The sequence below is a fragment of the Cervus elaphus genome, chromosome 23 (genome assembly GCF_910594005.1).
Source record: "Cervus elaphus chromosome 23, mCerEla1.1, whole genome shotgun sequence".
Taxonomy (NCBI): domain Eukaryota; kingdom Metazoa; phylum Chordata; class Mammalia; order Artiodactyla; family Cervidae; genus Cervus; species Cervus elaphus.
Window position 1 is genome coordinate 9,463,012 of NC_057837.1, and position 13,537 is coordinate 9,476,548.

At 38.3% G+C, this 13,537-nt stretch overlaps 1 protein-coding gene and 1 long non-coding RNA gene across 5 annotated transcripts in view; one reads left to right on the forward strand and one right to left on the reverse strand.

The window, feature by feature from the left end:
• Positions 1-13,537, forward strand: part of MACROD2 (mono-ADP ribosylhydrolase 2) — a 2,147,232-nt gene that overhangs the window by 2,046,480 nt on the left and 87,215 nt on the right. For all 4 annotated transcript variants that reach the window (XM_043882748.1, XM_043882750.1, XM_043882749.1 and 1 more), the window contains 2 exons: positions 11,235-11,309; positions 11,566-11,658. In XM_043882748.1, the coding sequence (XP_043738683.1) occupies positions 11,235-11,309; positions 11,566-11,658 (168 nt within the window). The remainder of the gene's footprint in view (positions 1-11,234; positions 11,310-11,565; positions 11,659-13,537) is intronic.
• LOC122681041 overlaps positions 1-13,537 on the reverse strand; it is a 127,433-nt gene that overhangs the window by 38,501 nt on the left and 75,395 nt on the right. The window lies entirely within an intron of this gene.

Consider the following 13,537-nt stretch of genomic DNA (forward strand, 5'->3'; position numbering starts at 1 on the left):
TGATGCAGCTTCTACATTAGCACTTGCTGCTTCACCTTGTTCTTTTATGATATTGAGGTGAATGCTTTCCTTAAACTTCATAAACCAGTCTCTGCTAGTTTCAAAGCTTTCTTCTCCAGTTTCCTTACCTCTCTCAGCCATCACGGAATGGAGGAAAATTAGAGCATTGCCCTGGATTAGGCTCTGACCTAAGGGAATGTTGTGGCTGGTTTCATCTTCTATCCAGACCACCCAGACTTTCTCCATATCGGCAATAATCCACTTTTTTTTTTTTAATCATTCTTGTGTTTACTGGAGAAACACTTTGAATTTCCTTCAAGAACTTTTCTTTTGCCTTCTCAACTTAGCTAACTTCTTGGTGTGAGACACCTAGCTTTCAGCCTGTCTTAGCTTTTAATATGCCTTCCTCACTAAGCTTAATCATTTCTAGATTCTGATTTAAAGTAAGAGATGTATGACCCTTCCTTTTACTTGAACACTCAGACTCTTGTAGGGTTACTTGACAAGATGCAGGAAAGTATGACCTATAGAGGAAGAGATACCAATTAATAGGAATCAATCCAGAAATGGCAGAGATGGGGTAATAATAGGAAAGAGCACATTAAAAAGCACTGATTGTGTTCCACGTCCTCAAGAAGCTAAAAGAAGGGTTTCCATGTTCATTAGAAACATGGAAAATATAGAAAGATACAACTGAATTTCTAGAGATGAAAAACAGAGTATCTGAGATGAAAATTATACCTGATGGGAATAATGGCAGGTGAGACAGGGCATAAGAAAAGATCAGTGAATTTGAAGTTGTAGCTATAGAAACTATCCAAATCCATACACAGAGAAGATGAATGACTGAAGGAAATGAAAAGAGCGTCAGGGAGCCATGGAACAACTTCGAGTGATTCCACATATAATAATCATGAATTGGAGTCTCTTAGGCAGGCATGGGAAGGGGAGACAGAAAAAATATTGAAGTAATAGTGGCTGAAATTTTTCAGAAACTTCATGAAAATGATGAACTCACATATGCAAGAAATTCCATGACCCCAAAGCACAAGAAACATAAAATTATACTTAAGTACATCATAATCAACTCAGCCAACACCAGTGATAAGGAAGAAAATCTCAAAAGCAGTCAGATGAAAGAGACAACTTACATACAGAGAAACAAATATAAGAATGAAGCACAAAAACTACTAACTACATGGAACTTCCTTGGCAGTCCACTGGTTAAGACGTTTCCTTCCAAAGAGGGGGGTGTGGGTTTGATCCCTGGTCAGGGAGCTAAATTCTACATGCGTCATGGCCAAAAACTCAAACATAAAAATAAACAGAAGCAATACCATACCAAATTCAATAAAGACTTTAAAAATGGTTCACATCAAAAATATCTTAAAACAAGAAAGGAAAAAGAAACTACAAACTAGAATTCCAGGCAAAAGCACGAATGAATCTTACAAACATTGTATCTTACAAACCTTAACTAAAGATGGTACAAAAGCAAATATGTTGGTACAAAAGCATATATGTTGTACAAGTTCATCTATATCAACTTTGAAAAGCAGGGAAAATAACTATGACAGGCAGGGTGTTTATTAAACTTGGGTGACTGGGGATGAGATACTGATTGGGCTGGGAGCCGGGCTGAGGGCTGGATGATAATCCTAAGAATATGTAGTTTCTCTGTCTGCTTTTGATTATTTAATTGGGATCTGCGTATTGTTTGTGTACTTTCCTGAATGTATGTCGCATGTTGATAGAAGAGTTAAAAGAGGAAGAAAGAAAGGGAGGAAATAAGGAAGAGAGAGTAAAGAAAGGAAATTTCAGTGCCAGAGTTTGTAAAACAAAAATTCCCGTGGGGAGCAGTAAGGGTTGTCTACACAGCTGACTTTGATAAACATAGTAAAAAACTAAAAATCCTACTGTGCTCTGGGTTCTGACAATATCAGTTAGGTTTAAGAATAACTAGAATAACTTTGAAACATTTTATGATACTTACAAATAGAATTAAATCACAAGAATTAAAGGAATAAATCTTGCTTTCTAATTTGCCCTGAAGATCATACCAACCATGAGCGTATATTTAGTAATGCAAATAAAAGTAATAAGTAAAGGTATAAGCAAAAAACAGTATATTAAAGAGGATGACATGGGCAAATAGTTATGACAGTAAGCATAATTTAGGTTACTGAGTGTAAAAACCACTCAGTGAAGTAATTTCAATAAAATAATAAGGCTTTAAAAATGCAAAGTTAAAAAAAAAGTATGTTTGGGAAATGAATATCAAAAGAAAGCATGGATAACTACTTTAGAATCTCTCCAGTTAGAATTCTAGCCAAAAATCTCAAGTGAGAAAGAGTTGGTCATTTTATATCAATAAAAATTTAAAGCCCTGATGAAATATAAGAATGATGGGTTTTTATGTGTCAGATGATATAAGAAGATACACTGCAAATAAAATCCAATTGGAAATGCAATGCGGAGTTCACAGATATGATATTATCAGTCAATGACAGAACAAATAGACTAAAAATGACATGACATCTTTTAAAAATGCGATTAACTATGTAGCCCTATTGGAGGGATGGACAGGCTGATCAATGAAACAGAATAAAGAGTTTGGAAATAGACCCCAGGAGATCGGGATTTCAGTACATATTTAGGCTGACATTTCAAAGACAGATGACTCAATAAATGGCATTAAAACAACTAGTTGGCCATTTGAAAAAATAAACTGTATCCCAATCTCATCCCTTATGCCAACTTAAATTCCAAAAGGAGCAAAGATGAAATGTAAAAATGAAACTATAAAAATACTAGCTAAAAACCAAAGGGTGTGTGTGTATATATATATATATATATACACAAAATTTATATAAAGTTTATATGTATATAAAATTTTTTAGTTTTGAAATAAGGACTGCCTTTTGAAATGTGAATGTATACAGACACATGATTGCATTATCAAATATGTGCACATAGATGTGTATAGCACTATATGTGTACATAAGTCCACATATGTCATAAAAGAGGAAGGTTAGTGGCTAAAGCTGAATATATAGATTTTGACATGATAAAGTGTGTAATCAAATTCTAAAGAAAGCTACTAGGAAACGTATTCTCAGCCTAAATGACAACAAATCAGTTTTCTTACTCCAAAAATAAAAACTTCATAAATCAATAATAATAATACTGTAAACAACTCAAGATGAAAATGGGCAAAGGATTCAACTGTAATTCACAAAAGAGAAAATGCAGTCATTGTAGATATGAAGACATGGCCTATCTCTTCATTTCTTTAAGATGCAAATAAAACATGATTTCAGTATCTTCTTCTCCTGAATATCAGACATTTAAATAGGATTGAAAGTACACAGAATTGGTATGAAGAAGGCATCCAAACATGCTCACACAGCGTTGGTGGGCGATTAAAGGGCATAACCTCCTCATCAGCAATTTTGACAAAATGTCATAAAAGCTAAACTGTTTACCCTTTGATCCAAGAGTTATGCTTTAAGAATTTATCTTAAAGTAACAACCACCAAAAGTATAGAGAGAAGTATTCACAAAAATGCTCAGTGCAGTGCTGTGTTTGATGGCGAAAACAAAAAACAAAAGGGAATATCCCCAAATTTGTCCATAACATGGACTATAATGCATCTTATAAAATTTCTGAAGAAATTACAATGACAGTGTAAGCTGCTTATAAAATGTAAACTAAAAAAGAATCAAAACGTAGATTCATTGCAATGCCAGGGTACATTTATGTATTTCTGTATATTTGTGTATGTATGTGTGTAGATACATTTTTTGTATTTGGACATACACAAAGACACACACTTATACAGATATGTATGTATGTATACACATATATATACATACATATGTAGGTACATACACACACATATGCAAGCGAATGATAACACTTTACAGAATTAACAATGGCAATCCCTTAGTTGTAAAATTACTGATAATTCCCAATACCTGTATTAAGTGTTTCTTTGCGAAAACTGCCTTTCTTTTGTAACTACAAGAAATAATTTTAGCAATAATTTACATTAGGATAGTAAATTTTATTGGCCCTAGAAAGTAAGAAATAGAGAACTAATAGAAAACTAAGAATAACTTAGAAATAATCAAGTTCACTTTAACCTAGGTTTAAATTTCATCTTTATCTGGGGTATTTTTAGACATAGTGAAAGTAAAACTTGGACCAATAGCAGCAATCAAGTTTCAAGCTTAACAAAAGGAATAATTTCTATTATCTTTAAGAGATGCATCAGAGAAACAGTCTTTGTTCTTAGGAAGATCTGAGCATCTAATAATCTATAAATAACAAAGCTATATTATTGTTGCTATTGTTTAAAAAACAGTCTATTTACCTACCAAGAGAGTTTAGGTTTATCCTCCTCTAGAAATGTTTGACCCTAGACTGATGTTCCCAGACCAATTTTAATGCGAATTAATTAAAGCATTAGCTTGAGCCAAACTTAATTACCAGGCCTTCAAGAAACAATCCTGTGATCCATTTCTAAAGGAAAGTGAATGGGGTTTTGGATTATCTGTTCTAATGGCCCCTTCCCATTAGTATGGATGACTGAGTTCACTGTATAAAAAATATATGTATAAACTGTAGGATCCTTTATGTTCTTTTGTTTCCTCTGCCAGGAGGGATTAGGCCAAAGGACAGTGGGTAGAATTCAACCAGACTGAATGTAGAGAGGCAAACATAAAGCGTGCCCCCATGGGGTCAAGAAGGTGGATGGAATGTGGTATGTCTGAGTGGCTGCAGAGAAAGGCAGATGGACTGGAGCCCCGAAAGTCATCATTAACACACAGCAGGCCTGCAGACAGGGCTTGGCGCTCACACATACCCCCTCCTCCAACAACACACCAAATCCTGGCGTGTCTCAGGAAGGAGCAACTATGAGCATTTTTGGATTTCAAAGCTGAGAACCTCATTTCTTTCCCCTTTTTTCACTACTTTGTTTTCAGAATCAATGCAAAGAAATAGAGGAAAACAATAGAGTGGGAAATAGAATAGAAAACAATAGAATGGGAAAGACTAGAGATCTCTTCAAGAAAATTAGAGATACCAAAGGAATATTTCATTGCAACGATGGGCACAATAAAGGACAGAAATGCTGTGGACCTAACAGAAGCAGAAGATGTTAAGAAGAGGTGGCAAGAATACACAGAAGAACTATACAAAAAAGACCTTCACGACCCAGATATTCACAATGGTGTGATCACTCACCTAGAGCCAGATATCCTGGAATGTGAAGTCAAGTGGGACTTAGGAAGCATCACTATGAACAAAGCTAGTGGAGTTGAGCTATTTCAAATCCTAAAAGATGATGCTGTTAAAGGACTATATGCTCAATAAGCCAGCAAGTTTGGAAAACTCAGCAGTGGCCACAGGACTGGAAAAGGTCTGTTTTCATTCCAATCCCAAAGAAAGGCAATGCCAAAAAATGCTCAAAGTACTGCACAATTGCACTTATCTCACATGTTAGCAAAGTAATGCTCAAAATTGTCCAAGCCAGGCTTCAACAGTATATGACCCGTGAACTTCCAGATACTCAAGCTGGATTTAGAAAAGGCAGAGGAACCAGAGATCAAATTTCCAACATCCATTGGATCATCAAAAAAGCAAGAGAGTTGCAAAAGAACATCTACTTATGCTTTATCGATTATGCCAAAGCCCTTGACTGTATGGACCACAACAAACTCTGGAAAATTCTTAAAGACATGGGAATACCAGACCACCTGACCTGACTCCTGAGAAATCTGTATGCAGGTCAGGAAGCAACAGTTAGACATGGAACATGTTGGACATGGAACAACAGACTGGTTAAAATAGGGAAAGGAGTACGTCAAGGCTGTATATTGTCACCCTGCTTATTTAACTTATATGCAGAGTACATCATGAGAAATGCTGGGCTGGAGGAAGCACAAGCTGGAATCAAGATTGCCAGGAGAAATATCAGTAACTTCAAATATACAGAGGACACCACCCTTATGGCAGAAAGTGAAGAAGAACTAAAAAGAGCCTCTTGATGAAAGTGAAAGAGGAGAGTGAAAAAGTTGGATGAAAGCTCAACATTCAGAAAACTAAGATCATGGCATCTGTTCCCATCACTTCATGGCAAATAGATGGGGAAACAGTGGAAACAGTGTCAGACTTTATCTTCAGGGGCTCTAAAATCACTGCAGATGGTGATTGCAGCCATGAAATTAAAAGATGCTTGCTCCTTGGAAGAAAAGTTATGACCAACCTAGACAGCATATTAAAAAGCAGAGACATTACTTTGACAGCAAAGGTCCATCTAGTCAAAGCTGTGGTTTTTCCAGTTGTCATGTATGGATGTGAGAGTTGAACTATAAAGAAAGTTGAACACTGAAGAACTGATGCTTTTGAACTGTGGTGTTGGAGAAGACTCTTGAGAGTCCCTTGGACTGTAAGGAGATCCAACCAGTCCATCCTAAAGGAGATCAGTCCTGGTGTTCATTGGAAGGACTGATGCTGAAGCTGAAAGTCCAATACTTTGGCCACCTTATGAGAAGGGTTGACTCACTGGAAAAGACCCTGATGCTGGGAGGGATCGGGGGCAGGAGGAGAAGGGGACAACAGAGGATGAGACGGTTGGATGGCATCACCAACTCAATGGACATGAGTTTGAGTAAACTGCAGGAGTTGGTGATGGACAGGGAGGCCTGGCATGCTGCAATCCATGGGGTTGCAAAGAGTCAGACATGACTGAGTGACTGAACTGAATGTCAGAAAAATGAGAAAGAAGAAAATGTATGTATTTTTGGCCCAAGAGAAAATTGCATATATGTGGAATCTAGAAAAATGGTACAGATGAACCTATATACAGGGCAGGAACAGAGATGCAGACACAGAGATGGGCAGACAAGGGTGAGGGGGATTAGAGCGGATGGGATGAATTGTGAGATTGGGATCAACATATATACACTACCATGTGTAAAACAGACGGCTAGTGTCAATCAAGTGTATAGCATAGCGAGCTCAGTCAGTGCTCTGTCTGACCTAAAGGGGTGGGATGGTGGGGGGAGGCAGTGGGAGGGAGGTCCAGGGTGAGGGGAAAGAGAAAAATATGCATACATATAGCTGAGTCACTTTGTTGTATAGCAGAAGGTAATGCAATATTGTAAAGCAACTATACCCACTCCCCCCCCAAAAAAAGAATGAGACAAGTTAAGGGCAGTGGAGAGAAATAATTCTAAAAGCTTTGCAACGGCCTCTTATCCTCCAAGTGAGTCAACAGTCCTTACTAGTTGCAGAGAACATCCCTAGTACACATCACAGCCTTAGGCTGCCAGCCCAGGTGGTCCTGCCCCATCAGCAGTCCCAGTCCGTGGTGAATTGCCATCTTACTATTCCTGATGGACTTTCTCTGAAAATGTGTGGAGAACTGGGAATGGAGACACTCTGCAGTAAAGTGGCTGCTTCTGCTTCTCTCTGAATGGCCTGCTAGTCCCCGTCACTGTACAAAGGCAGATCACAGATAATGAGTTAAGTTTCCAGCAAAGACTAGGAGGAGTTATTATGGTCAGTTCCCATCAACAGTGGCAAAGATGGTTGTTGTTCAGTCATTAAGTCGTGTCCAACTCTTTACAACCCCATGGTCTGCAGAACACCAGGCTTCTCTGTCCTTCACCACCTTCTGGAGTTTGCTCAAACTCATGTCCATTGAGTCAATGGTGCTAACAGCTCAGCCTCTGCCATCCCCTTCTCCTCCTGCCTTCAATCTTTCCCAGCATCAAGGTCTTTTCTAGTGAGTTGACTCTTCACATCAGGTGGCCCAAAGTATTGGAGCTTCAGCTTCAGGATCAGTCCTTCCAATGAATATTCAGGGTTGATTTCCTTTAGGATTGACTGGTTTGATCTCCTTGCTGTCCAAGAGACTCTAATTCAAAAGCATCAGTTCTTCAGCACTTAGTCTTCTTTATGGTCCACTTCTCACATCCATACATGCCTACTGGAAAAAACATAGCTTGGACTATATAGACTTTTGTCAGCAAAGTGATATCTTTGTTTTTTAATGTGCTGTCTAGGTTTGTGATAGCTTTTCTTCCAAGGAGCTAGCATCTTCATTTCATGGCTGCAGTCACCATCAGCAGTGATTTTGGAGCCCAAGAAAATAAAATCTGTCACTGTTTCTGCTTTATCCCCATCTATTTGCCTTGAAGTGATGGGACCAGATGCCATGATTTTGTTTTTCGAATGTTGAGTTTTAAGTCAGCTTTTTCACTCTCCTCTTTCACCCTCATCAGGAGGCTCTTTAGTTCCTCTTCACTTTCTGCCATTAGAGTGGTATCATGTGCATTTCTGAGGTTGTTAATATTTCTCCTAGCAATCTTGATTTCACAACAAGGCTGTGATCCCTGAAAGGGGTTAGAGAATGACGCTCACTCAAGACAGTGAAGTTTCCCGCAACATCATCCTCCCGGTAGACAAATGTCAGGGATGACTAGAAAGTTTACCAGGAGACATAGCCTCTTATAACGCCAAAGGTAGACTCTAAGGTATTAGTATCTGTTGCGGTAGTTTAGTCACTAAGTCAGGTCGGACTCTTTTGTGACCCCATGGACTATAGGCCACCAGGCTCCTCTGTCCATGGGATTTCCCAGGCAAGAATACTGGAGTGGGTGGCCATTTCCTTCTCCAGGGGATCCTCCTGACCCAGGGATCAAACCTGCATCTTCTCCATTAGTAGGTATATTCTTTACCACTGAGCCACCAGGGAAGCCCAAGATAGTATCTAGGAGATTTTTTTTGGAGGGTGGGGAGGGCTTTTTTTCCTAAAGATAATGAAATGGAAGCCCAAAGAGATGGTGGTTTGCCTAAAACATTCAGTTCTTCTTCCAAGATTCTTTGCAATAAATATAGCACATGTAGTGCTCACCCTTAGTGCTTCGTTGCTAATGGAAGTAAGTTACAGTCCCTAATTACTATTTACTGACATTGATGAGGACTATAATGGAGGGCCAATTAATTAAACATTTATTGATCACTCTTTATTAGTAGGTGTTAGGCAGAGAAGCTTCCCAGATGCAATGGTAAAGAATCTGCCTGCCAATGCAGGTAGACATAAGAAACATGGGTTTGATCCCTGGGTCAGGAAGATCCCTTGGAGGAATAAACAGCAACCCACTCCAGTTTTCTTGCTGGAAAATACCATGAACAGAGGAGCCTGGTGGGCTATAGTCCATAGGATTGCAAAGAGTCGAATACAACGGAGCAATTGAGCGCGTGCACACACTAGGCAGAGAAATATGAATAAAGCAATGTTTAACATCACAGTGCTTACAACCTGATAAGGGAAACGAACACAGATACAGCTATATTATAGTGTGGTGAGAATAATAAACAGGTGAATAAATAGCATAACTAAATAGGCAGATGAACTCAATGTGCAAAGATGTGATCACTTTGTATGGTACCCAGAGGTGAAAAGGATGGAAATGATTTTGGGGGATAAAGATTCTGCCCCAGAATAAAGACTTTTCTGCCCCCTATAAAGACTTTTGGGGACTTCCCTGGTGGTCCAGGGGCTAAGACTCCATGCTTCCCAGGTGGCACTAGTGGTAAACAACCCGCCTGCCAATGCAGAAGACATAAAAGATGCAGGTTCAACCCCTGGGTCAGGAAGATCCCCTGGAGGAGGAAATGGCAACCTACTCCAGTATTCTTGCCTGAAGAATCCCATGACTAGAGGAGCAAGGGTAACAGTCCACAGGGTCACAAAGAGTCAGATGCAACTAAAGTGACTTAGCACACAGCACAGGTCCAGCTCCAGGGGTTAAGACTCCATGTCTCCAATGCAAGGGGCATGGGTCTGATCCCTGGTTGGAGAATCTAAGATCCCACGTGCTGTGTGGTGTAGCTAAAAGAAAAAAAGGCTTTTGTATCATGACATAGTCCAGTTAGACATAGTCTAATTTGGAATTCTCATACATTTCTGGTGAGACTATAAAATGGAACGAACTCTTCAGAACACTGTATTTCAGGAGTTAGTCAAGCTAAACATATGTGTTGCCTCTTACTTAACCATTTCACTCCTGGGTTTATACCCAAGTGACATGAATACGTATGTCCCTCAAAAGACATATACAAAAATGTTTTTAACAGTGTTATTCATTTAGCCCCAAACTGACACATATTCATGCAATGGAATAATATACATCAGTGATAAAGAATAGACAATTGATACATGCGGTGGCAAGGATTACTCTTACAGAAAACATAAAGTAAAATAATAAAGAGCACAGACTTTATATTCTGTTTAGGTGAGCTGGGTACCTACTCTTGTCTCATAGGAGCCACTGCAGGTCACATGGTCTCAGGCAGGGAAAGAGGATCTTTTCGCCGAAGTAGAGACAACTTGGGGAAAATGATGCATCTCCTTTAGGGATGTATGCAGGCTAAGAGCCCAAGAACCTCTGCTTCAGCTTTGTATCTGTAACCTCTAGCTCTGGAATTTTTTTTTTTTTTGTAATGTAACAGTTAAGTATCCTTAGCATAAAATCTTTCATTAATATGATGTAAAATGGACATTTCATTTTCTTCTCTTAGCTCTTAAATGTTCTAAACTCCACAGGGGAGACGAGGAGAACCCAAGGGGATGAGGGAGAAATGCTTTCCTAGATAATCAGCCTTGGAGTAATCAAGAGTTGGCTGAATTCCCTCCTGACCTTTGCTGCATTTGGTCAGTGTTTTATGAGAATGGTTGCGCTATTAGGTGACCCCCATCCCTGTGTGCTGATATTACTCGTTTTTTTATGCTCTGTTGATGGGAGAATGAAAATACAAGTAGTATTTTAATTTCCTAGGAGTCCTCAATACAGAAAGATCTACATAATAAACAGAAATTGAATATAATTAACCCATGCAATCTAGAAATTCTTCAAAATTTCGACTTCCAGGTTGTATCCATTGATGTTCAGTGTATTGATAAGCTAAATACTGATTACACCAATCAGTTCAAAGAAAAGGTTTTTGCCTACATTATCTGGATATTTCCCATTGACTAATCGATATAAATTTGATAATTTACAAAATGAGATATTCGCCTTCTGCTTTGGTTCAGAACTGTTCTCTATCTCTCCAGGCATAATCAAAGCATGGTTTCTGAAATGTTTGTCTTTTCAAACCAGGGATAAAGCTATAGCCATCCATATCATATTTATTTTTCAATCGCTGTTCTTAACAGGGCAAGAGAACGAGTCAACGAAGAATGAAGTAAAAATTGAGGCAGAGTCGCAGAGTTCATATATGGAAACAGAAGGTATTGAAACCAGAATATATTGCTATCTGAGGATGAGGTGACGCGGTCATGACTTCTGTACACACTGGTGTGTGTGAGCAGGGTGCATGCATGCTTTTAGGCAGTGATTCTGGAGAGTGGCTATGGTGGTCTCCTTATGTGACCGTTGAAACTTGGAGGGGAAAAAAGAACTTTACCTTTCTGAGCTTTAGTCACTGCTTTCTCACGCATTCCAACTAAAACATCTCTGAGCTTCCTTCTGTCCCATTCTATTTAGAGCTTTCATCAAACCAAGAAGATGCCATGATTGTGGAGCACCCAGAAGTGACCCCACTGACAGACGACCAAGAAGAAAGCGAAGATGAAAAAGGTAGGCCTGCTCTTAAATTACCCAGTCAAGAATTGAGAGTTTCTTTGGATTCCTGCCTAGAATCCAACCATCTGCATTATCCTATTCAATTGCAGACTGTCAAGGGGCAAAATGAATATTTCTTTAATTCTGAACTTACTTTTGAAAGTAAAATAAAATCCAGAAGTAGTGAAAGAAGATACTTGTAACAGTTTTTCATTCTTTCAAGGAGTATGAGGATGTTTTTATTATTAATTTAGATTCAGTTTTTTAATTATAGTTTTGAGAAAACCTCTAAGAAACAGATATTATGAACTAGATGGATGAAAGTCTTAGAAACTCTGAAATGGCTTTAAAACAACTAAATTAACCATTTTGTATTGATTTCATTCTGTCATCCTTCATATGGTAGTGATTAAGGAAGCAATTTGTATAAAATACATGCATTGTATAAACCTTCTAAATTATAAGTTTGTCCACTAATATTAGGATACAATAATTTTGAGTACTGGTAAAAAAAGAATAAGTGAGCATTATAATGATTTCAGAGAACATTAGAGGAATGGTCACTTTGTAAATTTTAATGTAGCATTTGGGGCAAGAAGCCAATATATTAAAAGTGGACATTAAAAATTTATCAAAGAAATTTATTAAAGAACTTAAAGAATTTAAAAGGAGCTAAGAATGGGAAGTAAAAAAGAAAATAGTTTGTCTCCTATACTGTATCATAAATCATACCATTCTTAAATATGTGTTTGCAAGGTAGTTACAGAGTAATAACTTGACAGGCCTTGTTTATAGAACACAGTGATCAATTTTGTTTCCAAATGAAAATGCAGACATGATCTCAATTGTAAAATCAGGTCAATAGTAAGTACAGCTTCCAAATTACAAACTCTTTTTTGGCAGCAGCATTGACACAGTTTAATTACCAAGTCATGTTAGTGATTTTGAGATTTTTTTTTTTATTCCACTGCATTTAGAGCACAATATTCTTCTATGTCTTTTGTCTAATGACCTTTTCTCTAACAGCAAATCCTAGTTCAGACTCATGACACCCCATTCCTGGCAGGTTAAGTAAATATTTGGAGAATTTTATGTCTGAAAATGATAATAGAAAATTGATACAACCCTCACTTGAAATACAGATACATGGCCTTGCTGCTTTTGTTACTGTACACAAGTTCATGTGCCCAATTCACAGTGAGGCCAAACAAATGGAAATGTCAGAGTTCTGAGCAAAGAAACATTTATTGCAGGGACATATAAGGAGAACAGGTGGCTTATGCTCAAAAAATCGCAAACTCCCTGGAGGGTTTCAGCAAAGCGTTTTCAAAGGCCAGGTGAGGGAGAGGAATCCAAGGGTGTGTAATCTGTCTATAGCAGAAATTATTTACTTTTTATGTCATACTTCAAGACATGCAAATGAGGAACATCAAACAACTGGTTCATTGTCCTTTTCTTCACTTTGCCTACAAGGGAAAATGTCCGTTCTCAGCACACATTGACTTGTCACCCTTCTCCCAGTGGTTTCTCCAGCATGCGGCGTTCCTCTAGTTACTGAAGAGCTCAGTTCTCTCCCGTAGAGATCGATGCCAATCCTCTTCTGCACATGGATGGATGGCACATGGGAAAGAAGTGACATCAAATTCTGCTACTTGCTTGTGTCAACTTTGAAGTTGAATTTCTTTGTTAAGGGACTCCTCTGGTGGTCTGTCAACTTAAAAAATTATTCACATCCTGTAAGTTGAGAGTTTTGGTTTACTCAATGGGAATTTTCAGGACTTCAAGCCCAGGAGACAGTGCCTCAGAGAACTACTCCAAAGAGGCAAAGCAGGTAGCTGACTTATATAGAACTTTCACAATAAAGGGCAGGTAGTCTGAACATCAAAAGATTATT